The 26,438-nt window shown below is 38.9% G+C and overlaps 1 protein-coding gene across 7 annotated transcripts in view; it reads right to left on the bottom strand.

Moving 5' to 3' along the window:
• Positions 1 to 10,895: 10,895 nt before the first annotated feature.
• CAV1 (caveolin 1) overlaps positions 10,896 to 26,438 on the bottom strand; it is a 35,803-nt gene continuing 20,260 nt past the window's right edge. For 5 of the 7 annotated variants that reach the window (XR_015162605.1, XM_086396730.1, XM_086396732.1 and 2 more), the window contains one exon: positions 10,896 to 13,095. Coding sequence is in view for 4 of the 7 variants with exons in the window: in XM_086396730.1 (XP_086252856.1) it covers positions 12,754 to 13,095 (342 nt within the window). In the remaining 3 variants the exon portion in view is untranslated. Of the gene's footprint in view, positions 13,096 to 21,298; positions 26,395 to 26,438 lie in introns of those variants that run through there. The other 2 variants (XR_015162606.1, XR_015162607.1) reach the window with 1 other exon arrangement.

Below are 26,438 nucleotides of genomic sequence, written 5' to 3'. Positions count from 1 at the left end.
TTTCAGCCAATAGACAGTTCAGTAGGATTAGAACCCAATAGGTTGTTTTTCTACATGACCACTCTGCACAAAGCTATAAGACTGGAAGTGAAAATAGGGTTTGTAAATAACTAATTCTTACACCAATCAGTTACTTTTAAGTCTGTCTTTCAAATTAGCCATAAAAGACTTTCCTCACAATATCCAGTGAATGATCAAATTGGCTCTTCCTTTAGATCACACACTTAATCCCAACTGAGACAAAAGAATTGTACACAGAAAATTATAAGACACTAATGAAAGAAATCAAAGATGACATAAACAGATGGAGAGATATTCCATGTTCTTGGGTAGGAAGAATCAATATTGTGAAAATGACTATACTACCAAATGCAATCTACAGAGTCAATGCGATCCCTATCAAATTACCAATGGCATTTTTCACAGAACTAGAACAAAAAATTTCACAATGCATATGGAAACACGAAAGACCCCGAATAGCCAAAGCAGTCTTGAGAAAGAAGAATGGAGCTGGAGAAATCAACCTTTCTGACTTCAGATTATACTACAAAGCTACAGTCATCAAGCCAGTATGGTACTAGCACAAAAACAGAAATATAGACCAATGGAACAACATAGAAAGCCCAGAAATAAACCCATGCACTTATGGGTATTTTATTTTTTACAAAGGAGGCAAGAATATGCGATGGGGCAAAGATGGCCTCTTCAATAAATGGTGCTGGGAAAATTGGACAGCTACATATGAAAGAATGAAATTAGAACACTTCCTAACACCATACACAAAGATAAACTCAAAATGCATTAAAGACCTAAATGTAAGACCAGAAACTATAAAACTCTTAGAGGAAAACAGGCAGAACACTCGATGACATAAATCAAAGCAAGATCCTCTATGACCCACCTCCTAGAGTAATGGAAATAAAAATAAAAGTAAGCAAGTGGGACCTGATTAAACTTAAAAGCTTTTGCACAGCAAAGGAAATGATAAGCAAGGTGAAAAGACAACACTCTGAATGGGAGAAAAAAATAGCAAATGAAACAACTGACAAAGGATTAATTTCCAAAATATACAAGCAGCTCATACAACTCAATGCCAGGAAAGCAAACAACCCAATCAAAAAGTGGGAAAAAGATCTAAGCAGACATTTTTCCAAAGACATACAGATGGCTAACAAACACATGAAAAGATGCTCAACATCACTCATTATTAGAGAAATGCAAATCAAAACTACAATGAGATATCACCTCACACCAGTCAGAATGGCCATCATCAAAAGTCTACAAACAATAAATGCTGGAGAGGGTGTGGAGAAAAGGGAACACTTTTGCACTGTTGGTGGAAGTGTAAACTGATACAGCCACTATGGAAGACAGCATGGAGATTCCGTTAAAAACTAGGAATAAAGCCACATATGACCCAGCAACCCCACTCCTAGGCATATACCCTGAGGAAACCAAAATTGAAAAAGACACATGTATTCCATTGTTCATTGCAGCACTATTTACAACAGCTAGAACATGGAAGCAACCTAGATGCCCATTGACAGATGAAGGGATAAAGAAGTTCTGGTACATATACAAAATGGAATATCATTCAGCTATAAAAAGGAACACATTTGAGTCAGTTATGATGAGGTGGATGAACCTAGAACTTATTATACAGAGTGAATTGAGTCAGAAAGAGAAAGATGAATATCATATTACAATGCATATATATGGAATCTAGAAAAATGGAACTGAAGAATCTATTTACAGGTCAGCAATGGAGAAACAGACATAGAGAATAGACTTATGGACATGGGGAGAGGGTGAGATGTATGGAAAGAGTAACATAGAAACTTACATTGCCATATATAAAATAGATAGCCAATGGGAATTTGCTGTATGGCTCAGGAAACTCAAACAGGGGCTCTGTATCAACCTAGAGGGTTGGGATGGGGTGGGAGATGGGAGGGAGGTTCAAAAGGGAAGAGATATATGTATACCTATGGCTGATTCATGTTGAGGTTTGACAGAAAACAACAAAATTCTGTAAAGCAATTATCCTTCAATAAAAAAATAAATTCAAAAAAAAAAAAAAATCCCAACTGAGCCAGGCTAATGTTTAGGTATTTAAATGCTCCCAGTACTCTGGTAGGCTGCAGTCCATGGGGTCACTAAGAGTCGGGGACGACTGAGCGACTTCACTTTCACTTTTCACTTTCACGCATTGGAGAAAGAAATGGCAACCCACTCCAGTGTTCTTGCCTGGAGAATCCCAGGGTCGGGGAAGTCTGGTGGGCTGCCGTCTATGGGGTCGCACGGAGTCGGACACGACTGAAGTGACTTAGCAGCAGCAGCAGCAGCAGCACTCTGTAGCTGCCACCTGTTTGGAGGGATGTGGTCTTAGGAAGGATAGATATATCATTCATTCATTCAGGAACATTTGAATAGTAACTACCATGTGCAATGCATCATACTAGGCTCCAGTGCTGCTCTGTCCAACATAATAGCTGTGAATCGCAAGTGTCGACTTAAATTTAAATTAATTAATTACAATTTAAAATTTCAGTTTCTAGTCACACTAGCCACATTTCAAATGCTCAAGAGTCACATGTGGCTAGTGGTTACTATTGAACAGTGCAAATAAAGCTTTTTAGAGGGAAAACTTTCCTTTTGTTGCTCTCCATTTTTTGTACTGGAAATAAAGCATTTCTCTATTCGAATAAAGTTCATTGGATAGCACTGCTCCAAAGTGACAGAGATGTAAAGGGATCAGACTGAGGCCTACCATTTGAAAAACTTATTATTATTGTTTGCCTATGGCTGAACAGAGTACATTGTGGTAAGTTCAATCACAGAGTGTCAGTTTAACAGATATTTATTATCAGTCCTTTTGCTGAGCTCTATGGCCATACTGATGGCTAAAAATTGGTCTCTGCCCCATAGTAGCTTACAGTTCAGTGGAGATACGAATAAAATGTCCCAAAGCCTTGAGGGCAGAGCAACTTTCTCTGCCTGGGAAAGTTACAAGAGGAAAACAATTATGTCCATTTTCTTTCGGCTTCTCTATCCATGTACATGCCCCATTTTCTGAGCAACACAGAAAGTACTTTAATAACTGTATTATGTAATAAGCAATTATTATAATTTTGCATTGGCATTCTCAAAGCACTGGCCTCCCTTTGCTTTATTTTACAAATAATCCTGAACTATAGGGTGGGAACCGTGACAACTCCCAAATTGGCCTGGCGACATTATTCATAAGGCAGGCAGTTAGACCTCATGCCAGTGACGCTTCTCTTTGTACTCTGCTGCTTAAAGCTGAGAGAACCTTCCTCCCATCTTCTCTTCCCACTACGAGTCAGGTGCAGAAGCCATTTATGTTTAACATGGTCCCAGTGTTCTAAGAGTGGCCAGCGGTGATTTTTTATTGAAATTTCTGAGAGCTGCTATTTTGTGTCTCTTCTCCTTTTTTCATGTGTTATTTAAATTTGCACAAATAATGAAATCATTATATCTTTTAGAGTAAGATAAATCCTCATTTAATTTGAGGGTAGTGGCCGAAAATTAACTGTGTTTTCTGAGATTTATGAAAGAGACATCTATTCACTGGCTGAATTATTGGATGGGGTTGGGGAAGTTCTCCATTGCCCTCAGGGTTAGTGCCAAGCATTTAACCCTAGGTTCTTTCTGACTGGCATGGATATTCCTCTACAGAAAGAAGTTGCCCAGGAGTGAAAGCACAGCACTGTCAAGACACAAGTCCATGTCAAGCTGATTTTTTCCTTTACTTTAGTGACTTGGGGTAGTTCCTTCTAGTTGTACCTGTATTTCTGCCTGTACAATTGGTACTGATGCAATTGGTACTATACTTGTTGCCCTTGCTGTATTTAGAAATCTTTGCAATCTTAATTGTTAAAGAGAAACCAGGCTTTCTAAGCTCTCAGAAAATCTGGATTTATTTCCTGCTCCATCAGTCACTCATAAGTGACCCTAGGTAAGTCATTGGTCCTTGGTGTTTTATTCTTCCCATATGTAAAATGAGACTATGAGGCTACTTCCCTTCCTATCTCATGGGAACATGGAAGACACAGATGTGGAAGAGTTCGGAAGATTATAATTTTACAGATATTTAGGTTATAAGAGGCATTTGGCTAGTTTGCTGGTCATATCCCTATTTCTAATTAGCTTCCCCTTCCTTCCATTACATCTTAAATGGATAACTTTTCAAACCAGCTGACAGTGATGCTGTAGAGACCACTGATAGGTTCAGAATGGACAACTAATGTAGGAGAAGCCTATCTATGATCTAGTATGAGCCAATCAGATGTATGAATATAGAGACAAGAAATGGAAGTTGGACAATGACCGGTTCTTGAAATAAAATGTCAGGTATATTTGGGGCACTTTGACTCAGTCCATTTGATAAGCACTAGAGGAAATATGGTCCATGAAGACAGGCAAGAGGATGGCTCGGATGTATTAAGAAAAATCAAGTGACCCAGAGGCACTGGAAAGAATGAAATTGGGTGGTGGATTGAGAGACTGTTTGAAACCCTATTTCCCATGAGGTTTGGCTCTATTTTAGTCATTTTTCACATTTTTATTTGAAGCACAATCTCATGAGATTGGAGACATTATGACTGCTGGTTTAAGAGACTGTAGTTACATGACTTACCCAAGGTCTTATAGCTGTTTGGTTGCAGATTTGGTTATAGTTCCCTGCTTCTGTTCCAGGTTTTTTCTGCTACAGTATGGCTTATTATTCACATTCATTATTGTTTAAGGTTGATGGTGAAAAAACAAGGACTAAAGAAGTTTTTCTAACCCAGTGTAGATACTGAAGGCTGATTTTTTTTTTTATAAGTTGCTTGAGCAATATTTGACATCATCTCGGATATTTGTCCTAATATCATAACCTCAGTGTTAAATTTGTTCCCTCCTCAGGAATATAAATGACACTCCCAGTTTTTTCCTACTCATCCCACTCAAATTCTCAAATTATTATTCATTTCTGTTAGATCTGGAGTATGAGATTTTACAAGGCTATTATATATTTATTATGATTTTGATAGATCTTGTCTGAGTTTTGTCTTTTCAGTTGAGCCTGGATTTTCAAAGAATATTGTTAGGACATATTTGAGTAATAATCACAAAAGCAAGCACCAGTCTTTCATAAGATCTAAGTTGGTATAAAAGATGTATTTATTTCACCAAGGCAGAGGTTTTCAAATTTTCTCAGTGATGGGACTGTTTAATCAAGCAAAATATTATGCTGAAAACTCATGAGAAAAAAATTAAAATGGAACTTGTTTGTTTGAGAGAAAGTATTTGATACTGTTCCTCTTGTCTCTACTTCTAACCCAACCTTGTTCTCTTAGGAAAGCTATCAGTGTTTATGGATTCTATAGTTCTGTGTTCTACAGTTTTAAAGCCATTGTACTGAACCATAAAATTTATTGTTAGTAATTTTATTTTACAAAAAGCTTATTTTCTCAGAGAAAAATAGCAAAATATCAGTTCTATTGTATCTTAGAGTTGACTTCATTTGGTGCTTCACTGAGCTTCCTTGAAGACAAAGGCCTTTGTCCTACCCATCTGTGTCTTACTTATTTTTCTATTTCCTACTACACCAAAGAGTTGCTTCCTGCTGAAGGAATAAAATAAATAACTATGTGAACAGATACTTGGATTACAGAGTATATTATTTGCATGACTTTTAACCATTTACTGTCTTTTTTTTAACCTTCAAGGACACAAAATGCTATTTTAATACTGCCAAATGATGCTCCACTTTAGCATTTTCTCCCAAGATCATAGTGAATTTCTCTATAAAGAAAAGCTTTGGAACTAATAGTTATGGGTGTTAAAGTGTTTGGGTAACCTTGAGCATTTAACTATTTAATCCATCTGAGCTTCTGTTTTCTATCTCTAAAACAGAGCAGTGGCAGCCACTTGGCCTAAAGAAGGTCCCATAAGCCATAGGGATGTCATTAGGAATATTTATAAAATGCTTAGCATGCTGCCTTGTGTGTGGCGGTGGTTTAGTCACTTAGTGATGTCTGTCTCTTTGTGACCCCGTGAACTGCAGCCCACCAGGATCCTCAGTCCATCGAGTTTTCCAGACAAAATACTGGAGTGGGTTGCCATTTCTTTCTCCATCATGTGTGGTATATGCTCAATAAAGGAAAGGCAATGAGCAAAAGGACAAAATCACAGTGAAAATGCAAAGTCAGTCTCAAGCCAAATTATATCCATCAGTGTGAATATTGTGTTGTGCATTTCACAGAGTACTTACTTGTGTTATGCAGTTGATAGAAATTTATTTTAGAGTTGACAGGTAACGAAATCTTACCTTTTCCAAGAGGTTGTGTAATGTGATAAAGAGTTTAAGAAATGTCCTCTCAAGAAGGACTTTGACTGATACCTGGGACAGTTACTATTTTGTTAATATTTGGCATGATAATAATACAAATGAAGTAGAGGAGTAGATTTCTTTGCTGCCCATTCATAGAGTGGCTCAGACTGGCAGCTGTTGCCTTTTTAAATGACCACCTTCTTCCTGCTGAAAGTACTTTCCCTACTTTTTATGCTAGTTTCCACATGTTTTCAGTTGTTCTATTAAAGTACTGGGTAGATTATAGTTTTTTCATTTTGACATATAAATTACTTAATTTTCTTTTAAAATTTATTTTTTAATTGAAGGATAATTGCTTTACAGAATTTTGCTGTTTTCTGCCAAATATCATCAATCAGTCATAGGTATACATATATCCCCTAATTACTTAGTTTTCTATAGCATCAAATCCTCATTTTTGTTGATTTTGTTAACTTTCCCCATGTCTAACTCTTCCCACTCCTCTCTGATCACAATAAGAAATCCTCTTTCTTGCATGTAACTTTCTAGCTCTGTGGAAGTTTGAGTGACTCATCACATAGTGGAACTGATGAAGTCAACAGCTGCTGGCAAATCATCTTTTTTCTTAATAACTGTATCAACATGTGTTTTCCATTATTTAAGTAAGAAAAAAGTGTATATCAAATATCCATGGTAGTCCTCATTAGATTTTTCACTTGGGAAACTCATGTTTTGACATATCAAAGTGTTTAAATGGGTACAATAGAGAAAGTTTCAATGGAGGAAAATCATGGAGAAAAAAAAATGAAGTTGGGGAATAAAAACAAATGGCAAGTATGTTTTGATAATGCTGTACTTTACTTCAGAATGGATTAGAAGACCATCTTTAAGACACTATTAGTGGTAAAGCATAAACATGGCACTTTATGCCTTCATAGTCTCCCTTTCTACCCATCCATCCATCAATCCATTCATTTACCAAATACTAATTGAATGTCTATTATGATAAAAATCTATGCTTCATGGAGTTTATATCCTAAGGAAGACAAAGACAAAATATTGTAAACAGACAAAATAATTTCTTAATATGGCACATGCAGTGAAGAAAATAGGCAAGAGGCTAAGATAGTGACTAAGACAGGAGGACTTGCTTCAGATATGGAAGACCACTCTGAGCAGTAATATTGAGGCTGAGACTTAAAGGAGGAGCAGGTAGCAAAGTAGAGAGGAAGGTGTAAGAGCATTCCAGTCAGAGTGAACAGCTGTGCAAAGTCCTGTGACCAGATAGGACTTCCCATGCCCTTGGGAATGGAAGATCAGTGTATCTAGAGCACAGATAGTAAGAGGAGGTGGTGGTATGAGCTAAGATGGAAGATATAATTAGGGTCTAGGTCATGTAAGACTTTGTGGGTCTTAGATTTTATACTGAATACAGTAAGCTACTGGAGGTTTTTAAGCTGTGTGTATGTATGTGTGTATGACAGTTGTGTTTCTGTATCGCAAAATGACCAAATGAGTTAGATTAAGGGGCAAGAGTAAAAACATAAAAACTAGCTAGGATAGTTCAGGATTTAAATAATGGTTGCTTACACTGAGGTAGTGACAGTGAAAACGAAGCAAGAGTTCAAAAGCAAGATAATAGTGAAGATGGAACTTCTTCACAGAATCCAGTGAATTAATGATAAAAGGGAAACCATCCTAAAGAAAAAATTGCTCATGATACATAAATGATACATGATATTTGTCTTTCTCTGTCTGACTTAGCTCGCTTAGTATGATATTCTCTAGGTCCACCCCTGTTGCCGCAAATGGGATTATTTCATTCTCTTTTTTTTTTTCAGACACAGCAGTAAATTAATTTATTTAAAGAAATTTTATTTTATATGTGAGTATAGTTGCAGTGGTGTTGGAGAAGACTCTTGAGAGTCCCTTGGACTGCAAGGAGATCCAGCCAGTCCATTCTAAAGGAGATCAGCCCTGGGATTTCTTTGGAAGGAATGATGCTAAAGCTGAAACTCCAGTACTTTGGCCACCTCATGCGAAAAGTTGACTCATTGGAAAAGACTCTGATGCTGGGAGGGGTTGGGAGCAGGAGGAGAAGGGGACGACAGAGGATGAGATGGCTGGATGGCATCACTGACTCAATGGACGTGAGTCTGAGTGAACTCCGGGAGTTGGAGATGGACAGGGAGGCCTGGCGTGCTGTGATTCATGAGGTCGCAGAGTCGGGCACGACTGAGCAACTGATCTGATCTGATCTGATAGTTGATTAACAATGTTTTGTTAGTTTCAAGTGTATAGCAAAGTGATTCAGTTATACACATGTGTGTGTGTGTTAGTCACTCGGTCGTGTACAACTGTTTGCGACACCATGGACTGTAGCCAGCCAGGCTCTCCTGTCCGTAGAAATCTCCAAGCATGAATACTGGAGTGGGTAGCCATTCCCTCCTCCAGGGGGTCTTCCCAACCCAGGGTTCAAACTTGGGTCTTTTGCATGCCAGGCAGATTCTTTACTGTCTGAACCACCAGAGAAACACAGTTATACATATACCAGTATCTGTTCTTTTTCAAATCTTTTTCCCATTTAGATTTTTAAAGAATATTGAGCATAATTCCCTGTGATATACAGGGAATTGTTGGCTATCTGTTTTAAATAAAACAAAGTGTACATATCAATATGGCTTTCATTGTGTGTATTTATATGTCTTCTTTTTTCCTTTATCCATTTTTTTCTGTTGATGGACACTTAGGTAGCTTTCACATCTCTGCAATTATAAATAATGTTGCTATGAACATTGGGATGTGTGTATCTTTCCAAGTTAGTGTTTTTGTTTTTCTTCGATGTTTACACAATAGTGGAATTGCTAGATCATATGGTAGTTCTCTTTTTAATTTTTTGTGAAACCTTCATAATATTTTCCACAGTGGTTGTACCAATTTCCCACCAACAGTGAAGGTGGGTTCCCTTTTTTCATATCTTCTCCGACATTTGTTATTTGTGTACATTTTGATAATAGCCATTCTGACAGATAGGAGGTGATATCTCATTATGGTTTTGATTTGCATTTCCTTAATGATTAGTGATGTCAAGCATCTTCATATGTCTGTTGGCCATCTGCATTTCCTCTTCAAAATATTTATTCAAATCTTCTATGTATTTTTCAATTGAGTTATTTTTTTGATGTTGAGTTGTATATTTTGAATATTAACTTATCAGTCATATCATTTGCAAATATTTTCTTCCCTTCAGTTGGCTGTCTTTTTATTTTGTCGAAGGTTCCTTTGTTGTGCAAAAGCTTTTCTTTAAAGTCACTTCATTGATTTTTCTTGAATTGGTGGAATAACTTTGGCCAAGTAATGACATCTTGCCATGGTCAAAAGCAGGTCTTCACACTGCATACTAGAAATGGATTTGCTGGATAAACACAAATACCAGGCTGCATTACTAAATAATGAGCTTCAGTGCATGCTTGAGAGCCAAGCAAGAGGGACTTTGTAAACCACATGAAAGGAGTTTCAGGGCAAAGAAGTTAGAAGATTCCTTTACAAAATTTTATTTGGAAGTTGTAATGATTAATTTTATAAAAGTGTCAAATTGACTGGAGCGTCCAGATATTTGGTCAAACTTTATTCTGGGTGTTTTCATGAGGATAATTCTTGGATGGAATTAACATTTAAATTGGTAGACTGAGTAAAGCAGATTGCCCTCTCTAACATGGGTGGGCCTCAGCCAATCAGTTGAAGGACCAAACAGAACCAAAGAGCTGATCTTTTGTGTAGGACAGAATTGCTCCTGCCTGACTTCCTTTGAACTGGAACACTGGATTTGTCCTGCCTTTGAACTCAAACTGAAACATAGGCTTTTCGTGGGTTTCAACCTGCCAGCTTTTGGACTGGAACTGTCCCATCAGTTTTCCTGTAGCTTGTTGACTCACCTGCAGACCTTGAGACTTTTTAGCCTTAACTTGTGTGGACCAATTTCTTACTCCTCTCTCTCCCTGTACTTTCCTTATATATTCACATGGGTATATTTCATATATATATGTATGTGTGTGTGTGTGTGTGTATATCCTATTGGCTTCTCTGGAGAACCCTGACTAATACAGAATATCTTAATGTAAACTTAGCCAAGGCCAAAATAAATTACTTCTGAAATGTACATCTTAAAAAATTCCAGTTAAGAAATGGCAAAGAGTCAAAGTATAACTGCCTCCCTGAATGTGTCAAATACCAATAGAGAAAGTTACCAATCACATAAAGTTGTTAGTGGCTCAAATTAGGTGACAAGTAACAAAATATTGATTAAACTGCTAAACAAATACTTATTAATTATAACTTTTATCTGAAGTAACTTATGAATGGTGATGACCTTAGAAGAAAGATCCCAACTAAATGACTTTTTAATAGTTGAAAAATGGAAGACCACCACCCCCTAAAACATACTCCAATAATGTACAGACTCTATGTACATGCACTTCACACACACACACACACGCCACACTACAGAAATCAACACATGCAGGCCTGTTTTGGGGAAAAATAATAAATCTGACTATTTAACTGTTAAACATTTTTATTGTGTAGACTTATTACAGGACATGCAAGATAAAAAAAGTGTAAAATATCAGTAAGCATATAAAAATTTCAGCAGTCTTTTGGACCAGCACTTGATTTGCACAAGGGAATAAGCATCTATATAGAACAGACATGTCTTGGGATACACAGTTTACAGATTGAATCACAAAACAATTTCCCAAGTGATTTTCCTCATATAAAGATAAAAAAACTTTTCACTTAAAAATTATTCAGTATAGTACATTTTCAGTTATGTACACAGTTTAAAAGTAAAACTATGTCCATGCCAGTGTCTGTTTTAATGCAGAAAACCTAAATAGGTAACAGGTTGGCGATTAAAGTGCCAGGAAAACTGGAAGAGGCAAAAAAAGAAACCAAGCAGAATTCCAACAGGTGTATGGAAATAAAAGCATAACTGAAGGTTAAAAATAAAGTCCCCCAGGGAAGAATCTTACTATGAGCAGGAGGAATAAAAAGCTTTTGGATGTACCAGGCAGCTTTCTGTATGACTCAGGTTTACAGGTAAAATTCCTCAGTTTGAATTCAGAAGAATTTGAATTTATTCCAGCAAAATTACCTCCATCTTTTATTACTGCCTCCTCCCCCATCTTCTCTCTGAGCAAAGTGACGCTTGGCTTAAGTCCAAAGCTCGTGGCAGGGGGAGGGGCCATGTGTCACAGCATAACAGGCAGTTGCAAGTGCTTTAATTTGAAGGGGTCACATTTGCAACAACTCTGACAGTCTCACACAATGGCCTCCATTTTATGAGCCCTTCCCCGGAGGCCCACTGATCAGCTGAAAAGGGAACACAATGTTCAGCCACTAAACCACCCCGGTGATGGATTAGTTTGGAGTCAGGAAAGCGTGATTATTCTTGAAAATAAACGAAGCTGAATAGACATGCTGACCTCATTCAGCTAGTGAGAGGCAGGGAAAGTTGGCTTCCACTTCTGCCAGCCCAGAGGGCTTGGCCCCATTTATTCACCTTAATTCATTTAATGGGGCTGATGTGGACCATACCCCATATGGATAAAGATGTTGTGTGATCAAGTACAGACATGAACTTCATCTGATCCCATATCTTGGAGTCAGAAATAAGTGTGAAGAACTAGGTAATGGATTTTTCTAATTTTGGTCTTCAGGAAGGCTGCTGACCTAATAAAAGTTGATGAGGTGGACCCTATTTTAAAAGGAAAACCTGGAGAACAGGAAGGCACTTAGGTGTCATCATCTATGTAACAAATATCCAGGAATACAAGTATCTATCACAGGTTAAAACTTCAAGAAAGTAAGGCAATAGATCATGTGCAGATTATGTTTTCTAACTTGATGAATATCGCTAGATCCCATTGAATCATTACAGTGAATGGCAGCAATTCACTAAACACTTCAGAGGGAAGAGTTTGCTTAAAACTGCCCACATATCTGTACACTCAGTGACAATAGCCTGGAATACTTGAATACTTCCCTTACCATAAAATGATCGACATTTTAGAACAGGCAGTTGAGGTTGTTAGTTCTCTTTTTCCTCCTCAGTTCTTCATATTTCTCTCAAGTTATCTTTTAACAATAGGTTCATATCTCAGCCAATAGGACAATGATCCAAATGAAAGAAAAATATTTTAAATGGGTTTTAAAAGTTCAGACAACCCCCAACACAGACAACCCAATAGCTCAGAGGAGAAAAATAATAGTTATGAAGACTGAGAGAGTGATATCTTTGTTCTGAACCAGGAAATTCATTCATATGCTGTTGCTATACTAGCAACTTGAAATTGGCACTGAGAAAATTAAAAGGGAAGAAAGAATCATATATACTTCTATCCTTGAAATGTCATTTATATTTCTTTCTGCGTGTTGATGCGGATATTGCTGAATATTTTGCCAATAGCCTCAAACAGCGGGTCACAGAAGGTGTGGACGTAGATGGAATAGACACGGCTGATGCACTGAATCTCAATCAGGAAACTCTTAATGCATGGTACAACTGCCCAGATGTGCAGGAAAGAGAGAATGGCAAAGTAAATGCCCCAGATGAGTGCCATTGGGATGCCAAAGAGGGCAGACAGCAAACGGTAAAACCAGTACTTTGTCACAGTGAAGGTGGTGAAGCTGGCCTTCCAGATGCCGTCGAAACTGTGTGTTCCTTCTGGTTCTGCAATCACATCTTCAAAATCAATCTGAAAAGAAGAAGTGACAGAACATGAGCTTGAAATAGAAGAAACAAGAAAAAACCCATTTCTGAGTATGCATAAATATATATTAGCTTTTATGTACAGGTTCTGTGTAAAATGCTTAAAGGCACCCAGCAGCATCAGCCTCACTCGGAATATGTGGGAAATGCAGATTTGGGCTCCACCCAGACCTCTAGGGGTAGTGTCAAGGTGGATTTCTAACATGTTCTCTGGGTGTTTCTTCGCTATGTGAACGGTTAAGAACTGCTGCTCTAGGGAAAACTAAAGGGATATGATAAAATTCTTGCCTTCAAGTAAAGCCCAGCAATATGGATAAGTATACTAGGCATTCAGTAAAATGTAAATAACATGATCTAAGTTAACTGCATTCCGAGACAACTACACAAACAATGTTAAGAGGTAGTTAGTTCATATGTGCTAAATCACTTCAGTCGTATCTGACTCTTTGTGACCCTATGGGCTGTAGCCCACCAGGCTCCTCTGTCCATGGGTTTCTCCAGGCAAGAAAATGAGTGAGTTGCCATGACCTCCTCCAGGGGATCTTCCTGATCCAGGGATCGAACCTACATCTTACATCTTCTGCATTGGCAGGTGGGGTCTTTACCACTAGCCCCACCTGGGAAGCAATTCATGACTGATTGTCAACTCTCCAACACTCAGCTGGTAGAATATCTTCAGGAAATTAGATCATTGTGGGCTCTGAGGATTTAAGAAATCTTCATTGTGTGACGGGATTTGAGCAGGGATTGGAAAATGGGGTATGGCTTGGAAAGGAAGGAAGAAGGGATCTGGAAAACGCTGTGATCAAGGCCCCAGGACAACGAAGGATGATGCAGTGAGTGTCACAGACAGATAGACCTGTGTGGCCATGGCTGAAAAGAAAGGTTGAGGCCAGACTCAGTTTTACTTTATATGAAGTGGTGATGGGGGCGGTGGGGGGGTGAGGGGGCGGTGTCTGTTGAAGATGTTGGAGCAGAGGAATGCAGCCACAATCCAATTCAGTCATTTACCAACATGAATTTGATAGCAGTGTCTAGGCTAGGGGAAAAGGAAAAGAGACTCAAGGAAGAAAGATTCTTGCAGTATCCCAAGTTTGAGATGGCAGGGCCAAAACTGTAATAGTGACCATGAAAAAAGAGAAGAATGAATTTCAGGGATGTTAAAGGAAGAGTGCCCAGGACTTGGTTACTTCAAGGATAAGGAGAGAGAAAAGCCTAGGATGAACTTTGAGCTTCAGGTCTGCCTGCCAGAGAGAGTTGGGCATGCATGCCAAGTTGCTTCAGTTGAGTCCGACTCTTTGCACCCCTATGGATCATAGCCCGCCAGGCTCCTCTGTCCATGGGATTCTTCAGGCAAGAGTACTGGAGCTTGTCTGGACTGCTGCTTAATCTTGAGCTTTAAGGATTAAAGCCATGCCCTCTTTCAGGGGATCTTCCTGACCCAGGGATCGAATCTGCGTCTCATATCTCCTGCACTGATAGGCAGATGCTTTACCACTAGCACCACCTGTGAGGCCCATTACAGGTTGAATTTGTCTTTATTCAAAACTTTTACTGTTTCTTCAATTTAAAAACCAAGTTCTCTCTTAACATTTTCTTAACTGCCTTCCTAATTTTCTTCTTGCTGTTAATGTCACCTCTGCTCTCTCTAGGGGCTTCCCAGGCGGTGCTAGTGGTAAAGAACCATTTGTCAGTGTACAGTGTAGAAGACATAAGAGATGTGCGTTCAATTCCTGGGTCAGGAAGATCCACTGAAGGAAATCAGGGCAACCCACTCCAGTATTCTTGCCTGGAGAATCTCATAGACAGAGGAGCCTGGCAGGCAATGGTCCATAGGGGTGCAAGGAGTTGGACACCACTGAAGCAACTTAGCAGCAGAAGCAACACCTGTACTAGTCCCTTTTGGTGGCCACTAGAAAATAATCAAATTAGTTTGTAGTCATGTAGCAGTTAACTAAGTGCTTCTACATGTATTGTCTCCATGTGACCTAGGGTTTCAAACCAATCTGGGAAGGTAGGTTGTCATTTTACAAAAGAAGATACATAGATTCGGAGACATAATGGTGGCTTGCTAAAGTCAAACACAGCAGAGGTGGGGACAGGATGCAAGCCTAGCCCCTTTCCCAATAGCATTCTTTCCCACAGAATTAATTTGCAGGAGCTTTTATCCATCTGGAAGGATTATATAGACTAAAGCATGGGGTAACAAAATTACCACCAGAAGTGTAGGACAGAGCCAGTTTAACTGTGGAGTGGTGGCAGCTATATGAAGGATATATGTATATATCCTTATATATAAATATATAAACCATATATATTATGTGGTTTGAAATATAAACACATTGATGACTGCCAGAAGCAATCCAATGGCACCCCACTCCAGTACTCTTGCCTGGAAAATCCCATGGACGGAGGAGCCTGGAAGGCTGCAGTCCATGGGGTCGCTGAGGGTTGGACACGACCAAGCGACTTCACTCTCACTTTTCACTTTCATGCATTGGAGAAGGAAATGGCAACCCACTCCAGTGTTCTTGCCTGGAGAATCCCAGGGACAGGGGAGCCTGGTGGGCTGCTGTCTATGGGTTGCACAGAGTTGGACACGACTGACACAATCTAGCAGCAGCAGCAGCAATCCAGGCAAGCTCAGGATTAAGGAATGAGGACTTATGTGACTCCATGGAGCCTCTCAGTGCCAAGGAGCCACTTTTGGTTAAACACAATCAACTTCTTTTGGAAAAAAATACATGATGCTTACCAATAGTTAATGTTTATTTTCTAAAACATTCTGTTTCTTGATCTGTTGTCCAATGTCCTAAGAATATGTAATACATAAAAAAGGTATGTCCATAATTATCTAAAGGAAGTTAAATAAATTTATTGTTGTTCTAATGTTTTCTTTCCCTGTTTAGATCTAGACTCAGAAGTAAACATGTGTGTGTTTTATTTTATTTTTTTTTATTTATTTTTTTTTATTCTTCCAATTTTATTTTATTTTTAAACTTTACATAATTGTATTAGTTTTGCCAAATATCAAAATGAATCCGCCACAGGTATACATGTGTTCCCCATGTGTGTGTTTTAAAAGATTGTTGTAAATGTGTGGCAAGTCAGATCAATCTTTCAATGAAGTTTCTGTGCAGATACTTGTTTACTATAGGGTTTTGTTCTGGTACTGGATTTTCCCAAAGCTGTTAAAAATAAAGGTCTGTGCTTTTCCTTTGAAAGGTCCCCAAAGAATTTTATTTTTAAAAGATGACTATTTTGTAAGAGGATTTGGTGAAGTCAAAATGAATGCACTAGAGCAAGATATTCTTAATCTGAATCAAAGGTTGGGCAATGGTGGTCCATGAATGCCCTGAAGGGGGCACTTAATAGATGAGGGCCATCACTTTTATAGAAAATAGTCTATTGCCAAAGGAGGCTGGTAAGGACTTTACAGGAACCAAGGATTCCTGTCTCTTTACAGAACAGAATTTAAGCATGTTTGCCTACAGATTCTTTTCCAAGGGAATGGATAGTTACTAACATTTGTTGACTGGCTATCGTGATCAAACGCTGTTCTCATTTAACTCACAGCAACTCTGTAATTTATTATTGCCATTTAATAGAAAAATGTGAAGTTTAATAGATTGTCCAGGTAAATAAGAGGTAGATTTGAATTTCCAATCTGGTTTGAAAGATATTGATTCTTTCTTTTAATACCACATTGCTTAAAAAATATTTTTCAAATTTTCTCTAAGGCAATCAGTATTTCATAATTAAAAGGCAAATTGACCAAAAAAAAAAAAAAAGAGAGAGAGAAAGAGAGAGATTATTGAGTTTAACCCTCTGGTAACTGTACGAATTCCCATAGCCTAGTCTCTGAGAACAGTGTTAGGATGAGGTCATACACTTATATACATGATTGGTCCTTGTTGAAGATCTATAAACATGTGCCATCTATGTAAGATTTCTTACTGATAATTTAATTTTTCTAAACATAAATATAAATGCTTTTTTCAGTGAACATTTTGGAAATTCTTAAGTTTTAAGTTGCTTAAAAAATTTGAGTGGTTACTTTTTTAATGCTTTCCAAAACTGCAGTGAGTATGATTTATCTTCAAATATCCAAGTGAATTTAGAGCAAGTCTCCAGGGGTGGAAAGCAACATGACAAAAATAACATGTTATATAAATATATTCCTTAGTTAGTTGCTGCTTTAGTCTTAAGAATGTAACGTGGCTTAAAATAAAAGTCAATTAGATGCAGTTCAAGAGAGAAAAGGCAGGTTAAAGAAACACAGTGAAGCCAGAAATAATCTTTAGTTTCTCTCTACCTCCATTTCTGCAACAGTAATAGTAATATTGATAGGTGTTTGTGAGGAAGACATGAGAAAATTTATGTAAAGTGCTTGGCATGGGGATAGATCATTGCAATATAGTAAATAATAAACAGCATTAAAAATTACTTGTTGTGGGTGACTACATTTTTAAATAGGCAATTGAAATAAGAGAAACTATCAGTTGCAAAGTACATGGTGGCTGTAAATTCAAACCTCATCAGTGCTTCAAAAGAGCTAACTTCCATCTGTAATAATCTTTACCACAACCTCTGAGGTACGTATCATTATTCTCATTTTACATAATGAGGCTACTGTTGGAGGTTAAGACATTACCCAAGGTCATATGGATGATAAGGGGCAAAACTGGAACTTGTCCTTCTTTAAGTCTAACTTCCTTTTGCTTTTGTATCCCTGGGACTATAAGCTCTTCTAATTAGACCTGTTTGCTTAATTTTAGGAATAATGATATGCTTCCTAAAACATGCACATTTTGATTATTAAAGAAATTACTCTTGTTAATGTTTCTATTTTAAGTTAGAACATCTAGTAACTAGGATGTTTTTCCTTTTTGGTACTGACTGAATTTCCATGGCCCTGCACATCATGTTCTCACAATCCTGGGCACCTAGCCAAGAACTCTCTCTCTAATTGGCAGATAAGGAAACTGAGGCACAATTTAAATGGACCAGATTTCTCAAGGTCCTAAGTGAATCAGTGAAATTAGAACTCTAATTTCCTGATTCCCAGGCCTAGGTTCACCCCTACCCGCCACACTATTTCCCTATGAATGTACATCTTTCTCCTTATGTCCCTTCTCTGCCTACCCCATTCCTAACTCTAGGTCTCCTGTAAGTCTCTCATTGTCTTCTAAGACATGGACTTGAAATATATCACTGTGTGAGGTTAGGAGAAATGTCCTTTTCTCAGCATGAATATAGACATTTCTGTATACCTATTTAGGGTGAATAGGTGAAAACCAGAGGGAATATTTTGGAAAATATCCTCATTATACATTTTGAAACATTCATAATCGATTGAACCCAACAAAATTCTGTTAGTAATCAGTCATTCCATTTAAAGGCAGTTCACAATTCCATCCAAGCATAGTTGCCTTAGCAGATTCATAGATATATAAAGCTGAAGGGATTCTTAAAGAAAAGGAGATCCACTTGAGAGAGAGAAATTGATGGACAAAGCTGTCAGATGACCAGATCAAGAATGCTGCTGCTGCTGCTAAGTTGCTTTAGTCGTGTCTGACTCTATGCGACCCCATAGACGGCAGCCCGCCAGGCTCCTCCGTCCCTGGGATTCTCCAGGCAAGAACACTGGAGTGGGTTGCCATTTCCTTCTCCAATGCATGAGAGTGAAAAGTGAAAGTGAAGTCACTCAGTCGTGTCCGACTCCCAGTGACCCCATGGACTGCAGCCCACCAGGCTCCTCCACCCATGGGATTCTCCAGAATACTTTCCCACTTAATGGCAGGCGCAGACTTGGAATTCAGGCTTAGAAATTTCCTGGGCTTTTCCACTACTGTCTGCTTATCACCGCACACCCTCCATCATCTGGATGCTACATTCCATTGCCAATGGAAAAGGCAACTAGGCTTGAATGTGAATTTGAACATCATTGAATGAAAAGTGGTGCCTTTTTCTGATTATCTCGTGTGCTCATTGTTCATATGCATCATGGGTTTGATTTATCCCTCATCAAAGCTGTCACTCTGGAGTCCCATTCCTCAGGGACATGACCCTCTTAACCCTCTAGAGGAAGTCTCAGAGCAGGTGTTACTCAGAGCGAACTGTATTTGCTCACATAAATTTGGAGCAGAGCAAGAATTAGAGGTTTCCTTTTGGACAAACACAAAAGCGAAGAAATGCAGGTGCCATTTAGTTTCTTAGAATGGGGATGCTTCAGATGAGGTTGAGCTGCTCCTCAAATGAGCTGATTTTCTGTTCTGTAAACTATGGAACAAGTTGCCCTTCTGGCAAGAATCAGACTTCAAAATCAAAGGCATAAATAAACTTCAGTATTTGTATGTCTTAATAGATGCTTTATAAGGAGTCAAGAGTTTATGTTATTAGATTTTTATAAATGACATTAAATACTTTTGTACAACACTGACTTATGATGCTATAATTTTTGAAACATAAGTTAGCAAAAATCTAGCAGCAGGAGTCAAGAAAAGCAATCTGTCTCATTGTGTTTTAATAACAGTTGTTGGCTAGTGCAAGTCATTTTGTTAAATGTATGTGATGGAAATATTAAAAAAGAATTTTCCATGTACACAGGATTAAAAAACATGGGCTCATTTTTTTTGTCTCAAAATTTGGACATTTTATTTCTGGATAAAGAATTTCCAAGAAGGAAACTTTAAGTACATTTGGGATTTAATAAGCAAAGATGCTTGCCTATTCTGTTTCCATGAGAAAATATCATTTTAGATTTTTGTGAAAATTGTGATAAAATTATGAAACTGTGATTATACTGGATATATGGAACACATAAATAATAACAAACAAGATGTTTATAGAAGATGTGTGTTGTCTGCCTGACACCCACAGTCCCACTTTTCTGCCAGTGAAGCTTCATTTGTTCAGGTCATGGAAATAATTCTTTTATCTTAGAGATAAGTTATAGATGGTTTAGACTTGCCATGGTAATCTTAGTCTCCTTGTCAAGTGGTCAGTTTAGAGTAGACATGTCACCCTATTCTCGCCAATGAGATTAAGTAGAAGTCTGCCGGGCTAGACTTCCGGAAAGCTTTATCTTTCTTATGAAAAGAAACAGAGGCATTTGGTATGGCCCTTTGCCCTTCTTCCTACTTAGAAAATGATGTATTGCCTTAATGTAGAGAAGTCATCTTTTGACCATGAGGTGACATATATAATTAAAAGACCAAGAGAATAGAAGAAGATGCTGCTTTTGTGCTACAAATCTACTGAAACAATTCAGTAGCTATCTGCCTCTAGACTTCTCCTTATGCTTTTATTTTTAAGCCACAGCTATTCAGATTTTCAGCTACCTATATCAGAAAGCATTCTGAAGTGATATAGTAACTAACACTCTTTCCTTTTGGTTAGCATAGTAGGTGTACAACTCCTCATTTATAAACCTAAGTTCAATTAGTAACTTCAGAATCTTTTCAGCACTACTATACTCTACCCCCAGAATACACTCCCTAACCTGTATCAGAAAAGTTTGTTTTAGCAAACCATAAGTAGGATGATAAATTGACAATAAAAAAAGCAAATTCATGTGTTCTGTGATAGACAACATCTAAGATGGCTCCCAATGATCCCTTCTCCTCAACTTCTTGGTATTTATGCCTTTGTGTAACGTTCCCCCCACTTTTGAGTGGGCTGGATTTGTTGATTTGCTTCTAAATAATAAAATGTGGCAAAAATGATGGGGTAGTCTCTTCCATGATCAGGTTACAAAAGACCATGGTATCATCTTCCTTCCTTTCTTGCTCTCTTGCTTGCTTGCTCTGCGGGAAGCCAGGTGCTGAGTTGTGAGCTGCCTTTTGGAGAGGTGTGTGAGGAAGTTAACTGAGGCAGAACTATAGCCAATAGCCACTGAGGAACTAAGTCCTCAAACCAGAAGCTTGGGAGGAACTGAATCCTACCAGTGGCCATGTGAGTGAGCTTGGAAGTGGGTCTTTCCCCAGTTGGGCCTTGAGACGAACTCGAGCCCTGCCACGTGCATTAAAGCCTGTGAGAGGCCCTGTACAGAACCATTCAGCTAAGTCACATTTGGATTTCAGATACACTGTTAGATTATTTAAATATTTGCTATACAAAGCCACTGAATTTTGAGGCCGTTGGTTATGCAGCTATAGATGACTAATATGATTCTAAAACAAACCACCTTTGATGATCATGTTTTATTTTTCATTATATTATTCTTTTTCTGTTATATAATTCCATTTTCATGCTTATAGAAAAACATACACAGTCAGTCAGTTCAGTTCAGTCGCTCAGTCATGTACGACTCTTTGTGACGCCAGGCCTCCCTGTCCATCACCAACTCCCGGAGTTCACCTAAACTCACGTCCATCGAGTCGGTGATGCCATCCAGCCATCTCATCCTCTGTCGTCCCCTTCTCCGCCTGCCCCCAATCCCTCCCAGCATCAGGGTCTTTTCCAATAAGTCAACTCTTCGCATGAGGTGGCCAAAGTATTGGAGTTTCAGCTTTAGCATCAGTCCTTCCAAAGAACACCCAGGACTGATCTCCTTTAGAATGGACTGGTTGGATCTCCTTGCAATTCAAGGAACTCTCAAGAGTCTTCTCCAAGTGATGTGATGCTTCAACCACAGTTCAAAAGCATCAATTCTTCGGTGCTCAGCCTTCTTCACAGTCCAACTCTCATATCCATACATGACCATAGGAAAAACCATAGCCTTGACGAGACGAACCTTTGTTGGCAAAGTAATGTCTCTGCTTTTGAATATGCTATCTAGGTTGGTCACAACTTTCCTTCCAAGGAGTAAGCGTCTTTTAATTTCATGGCTGCAGTCACCATCTGCAGTGATTTTCGAGCCCAAAAAATAAAGTCAGCCACTGTTTCCACTGTTTCCCCATCTATTTGCCATGAAGTGATGGGACTGGATGCCATGATCTTAGTTTTCTGAATATTGAGCTTTAAATCAACTTTTTAACTCTCCTCTTTCAACAAGAGGCTTTTTAGTTCCTCTTCACTTTCTGCCATAAGAGTGGTGTCATCTGCATATATGAGGTTATTGATATTTCTCCTGGAAATCTTGATTCCAGCTTGTGTTTCTTCTAACCCAGTGTTTCTCATGATGTACTCTGCATATAAGTTAAATAAGCAGGGTGACAATATACAGCCTTGATGTACTCCTTTTCCTATTTGGAACCAGTCTGTTGTTCCACATCCAGTTCTAACTGTTGCTTCCTGACCTGCATATAGGTTTCTCAAGAGGCAGGTCAGGTGGTCTGGTATTCCCATCTCTTTCAGAATTGAGTGAATATAAATATCCTGCAATCCGGTCCTGGAGTAAAGTCCAGGAATATATGAGAAGGAAATACAGCATTTTAAACTTTCAACAATTCATATTAAACTGAATATTGGAAAAACTGTACACAGTTGATAGTGCTCTCAGCTCATATTGCTAATATGCTTGGATTTCTACCCAGATATGCACCAAAGACTAAGAGTCAGCTCCACCTTGAAGACATGCCACTGAATCTGGACTTTTGATTATGTGTTGAATGCACCAGCACAGGGGTAGTGTGGCAAAGTTAATGGGAGGGAGGGAGAGTACCTGTTAAAATGCAGATTCTTAGGCTCCTTTCAGTCTAGGATCACACTGTCTGGGGTGGGCCTGGTGAATCTTATACAAAAAAGTGAATTAGTGAATGACAACCTCTGTATGGATTTAATGACAGCTTCTTTCTGTTGTCAGTACTCTCTTCCCTCTGTGCCTGGAAGCCCTAATCTGCTTCCTGCTTCTTTCCTGAAACTCCTCCCGTGCCGGCTGGCATATGGAAATTGGTGGATAAAGAATGAATGGAAATTCTTTTGAAAAGCTTTCCCTAATTTAAACCTATAAATATTTATTGGACAAGGATGAATGACTGTTATTATGGAAAACACAAAAACTGGCAATAGAAATCCTGATTTATTTTTTATGATTTTAAACCCAGTATAAACAAATGAATGTTTTAAAAATCAAATACGTACTTCTAAAATCCTACCTACTACATGAACCAAGCCCACACATAGAGAAAGAGGGTTGAAACTAATTTCAAACTCCCCTCAGTGTTCTCATACATATTTCCAACATGTTGAATGGCCTTTGAAGTTAGTGGAATAAATGTGGTCCATGAGTGTGTGGGTGTAGAGAGGGTTGAGAACTAGCACAATTAAATGTTACCAGAACACAGGAACTCTGCCCTAATGCCTAAGTGTTTTCTCAGGGGCAAGGGCAAATATCCATTTGTTTATTGAACTGAGCTGGCATCATTGAGGGGAAAAAGCGGCAGTGAAAGCTGCAGTGTTCTTGCAGCCTCGACTGAAAAGAGGAGGCCTCTATTGTATCCTTAATGCTTGTGATTATTTGGACTTCCAGAAATCTACACAGAGAACTAGGAAGAATTTAAACCAAGGGTGGGAACACTGAAGTGTTCTTGGATTGCCTTGGGGTAACAGGTGCTAGGCAACTTCACCCTGTGGGAGAGCACTGGGCTGCCTTTTGACCTAAAGGGAGAGGGCTGCATTAGTAATCAGAGTTTCAAACTAGAGAACAGAAAGGTGGGTATTTGCATACTTCTGAGTGACAGGAGAGGGCTGGGTGTACAGGGAAGGGTGCAAAGGGGACCTGTAGCCCTTGACCCGGGCTTCTAGCTGGAACCCTTGAGTCTCTCCCTCAGGATTGCTTCTCAGACATTACAGAGACCTCAGAATAGATATTATACACATTTAGTGTCCTACTTCACTCATCTGCTTCTCTTCACAAAGTTGTAAAGTTCTAGGTTATTTTCATAATAAGAATAGAAAATAGTCTATTAATTCCCTGACAGAAAAGGTCACTTAACTAATGAATGAATGGAGCAAACCAGGATCTGGGGCAAGTTGGTGTCCACTGCACCCATTTTGGTGTCCTCCACAATTCCTAGTAGTATTATGCATACATTAATTAGCAAACATTCCATTTATATATATTTTAAAGGTGCTATAAATAGCCATTGAAAGGCTGTAGGCGTACATTAACCATCATATTATCTACTATGAATTCTAATCCTGATTTCACAAGTACATTTTTATTATCAATTTTTTTGGTATCCTATTTTATTCAAAATTATATTCTTTTTTACCATAGCTCTGTGATACCATGATTTGATCAAAATGAAGTGGAGGGCAAGTTACTTGAAAGGCATGGAAAGCCTACAGAGGAAAGCTTCCTCCTACAGAGGAGGAGGCAATCTGGACTCAGAAGTTTTCAGATTTAAGGAAGAATGATTTAGAAAATACTGATTATGTTGTTGCTTGGTTGAGTTTTGCTGCAATGATCTGAATAACTATAATTGTACCGATGTGGCACAAAAGCAAGGAGTGTGCACTGGAGTATGCTGAGGAGGGGAAGCAGAGGTAGAAGCAGAAATAGCAGCTCAGCTCCTCAGAGAATTAGTAGAGCACACCAGTGTGGATGAGATGGGGTGAGAAGAGTGAATTTGTCCTTTGGTGTTTTTAGCCTCCACTTTTCCTCGTGTGTGTGTGTGTTTCTCCAGAGCAGGAGGCCTACAATGCAATTTGTACTTTAGAATGAATTTTGGTGACTATGTTGTCTTTCCTGGCAGAGGCACAGGGACGCACAGAGTAAGGCAGAGCATCATTTCCAGTTGCCCTTTGTTGTGTTATTAATGGTCTTAGGGCACGAGTGTGGCATATATATTCTGAGTCAAGAGATTTTTGGAGCCCTTGGAATAGCAATAATAGAGTACTATGTCTCAGTGAGTTCACATCCTGTATGTGAGGACCTTCAAAGCAGGTGTTATTTCCCCCATTTTACAGATCGAGAGCCTGAGCCTCAGGGAGGCTATAATCAGTGACTGAACCAAACATAGGACTTAAGTCTCTTGGATCCTCCATCATACCACTTGCTGTAATCTCATACCAGTACTCATTCTGTTTATGAAACCCTGCTCATTCAAATAGAGTCAGAGTAAGAATTTCTGAATCTATGTGCCCTGGTTGCTCTCCCTTGCCTGCAACCATGTTTTTCATCCAAATGAACAGAAAATGCTGTCCTGACTCAGCAAATAACCATTTCTAACAGAACAGGGCATGCGCATCCAAGTCGGAGGCTATGGCTGGCCTATTTCTGCTATCAAACCTCCACGTTCAGCATTACCTTCACTCTCCAGCAGCCAAGTTCTTCTCTGCTCAGGACCCCCTGAGTCATCTGACCATCGATTACGGGGTCCCCATTGCCTTGTCACCTCTCTGTGGCTTTTTCTAGTTAACCTTAACATTGGACTTTTCCCCCTATTCCGTTCCTGTTGGGCCAGTGGTTCTCAAACATTAATCCACTCATTTGTTTTCAAAATGCAGATTTCTGGCCACTGAGATTCTGAATCAGTTGTGTCTGAGGGTAGAGTCCAGGTGTGTGTACCTTTTCCCTCATTTTGATACAAGTGGTACAGGGAAGACACTTTGAAAAAAAAAAAAATCTGTTTGTTGTCTTAGTTCTCTACTGAGAGGATTAAATATCCTAACACTCCGATCTAAGTGGGCATGATAGTAAGTTAGTTACTGTGTTTCTCCCTACTGTTGAAAGGCAATATGGTAACATGGTTGATAGTTTGAGGGCCACTTTGGATCTCAGCTTTGCTAAGATTATTAAATCTCCCTGTGCCTTACTTCTTACCTGTAAATTGTAGATATAATAGTGTCTACTTCATAGGATTTTTCTGTGTATTAAATAACTTAGGCAAAATATTTGGAACAGTGTCAAGGGCAGTGGTCAATACTGCATTGGGAACTTCTGGCCCAGGCACCCAAACCAGGAGAAGTGGGGAAGTGTCAGGGATTTCATTAACAGTGTTGGGAGGATGGAGGAGCTCTTTTGGAACGATAGACCCTCTTGGCATTCCTGAAATCATTTTGTGCAGGAGGGTGCTTATTCTGCATTCTGCCATTGAGCAAATAAGCAGAATTAGTTCATCTCTTGCATGCGCGTTAGCCTTCTGGAGCTTATTACAAACCTGAAGCATACATGCCCTGGGGGAGAAGACGCTCCAGCTGACGAGTGCATGGATGTGTCTGAAAGCGGCAGCAACACCAAGAAGACACGACTCTTTCTTTATATTAATTCCTTTTCGCCTTATTCTTCCTTTGTTTTCACCTTTAGCCTGAAGGGAGCCGCCAGGTGTCTCCATCTTTTGCTCTTTGTATGAGGGAGTATATGTGATCCTTGGGTTTGTATTAAAGTTAAATTTCCCTGTTTTGATAACAAAAATATACATTCATAGTTTACATCCTGTT

Source organism: Bos grunniens, chromosome 4 (genome assembly GCF_055505025.1).
Source record: "Bos grunniens cultivar Pamir isolate PY7600 chromosome 4, Bosgru_T2T1.0, whole genome shotgun sequence".
Lineage (NCBI taxonomy): Eukaryota > Metazoa > Chordata > Mammalia > Artiodactyla > Bovidae > Bos > Bos grunniens.
This window is presented reverse-complemented; position numbering and strand designations above follow the sequence as displayed.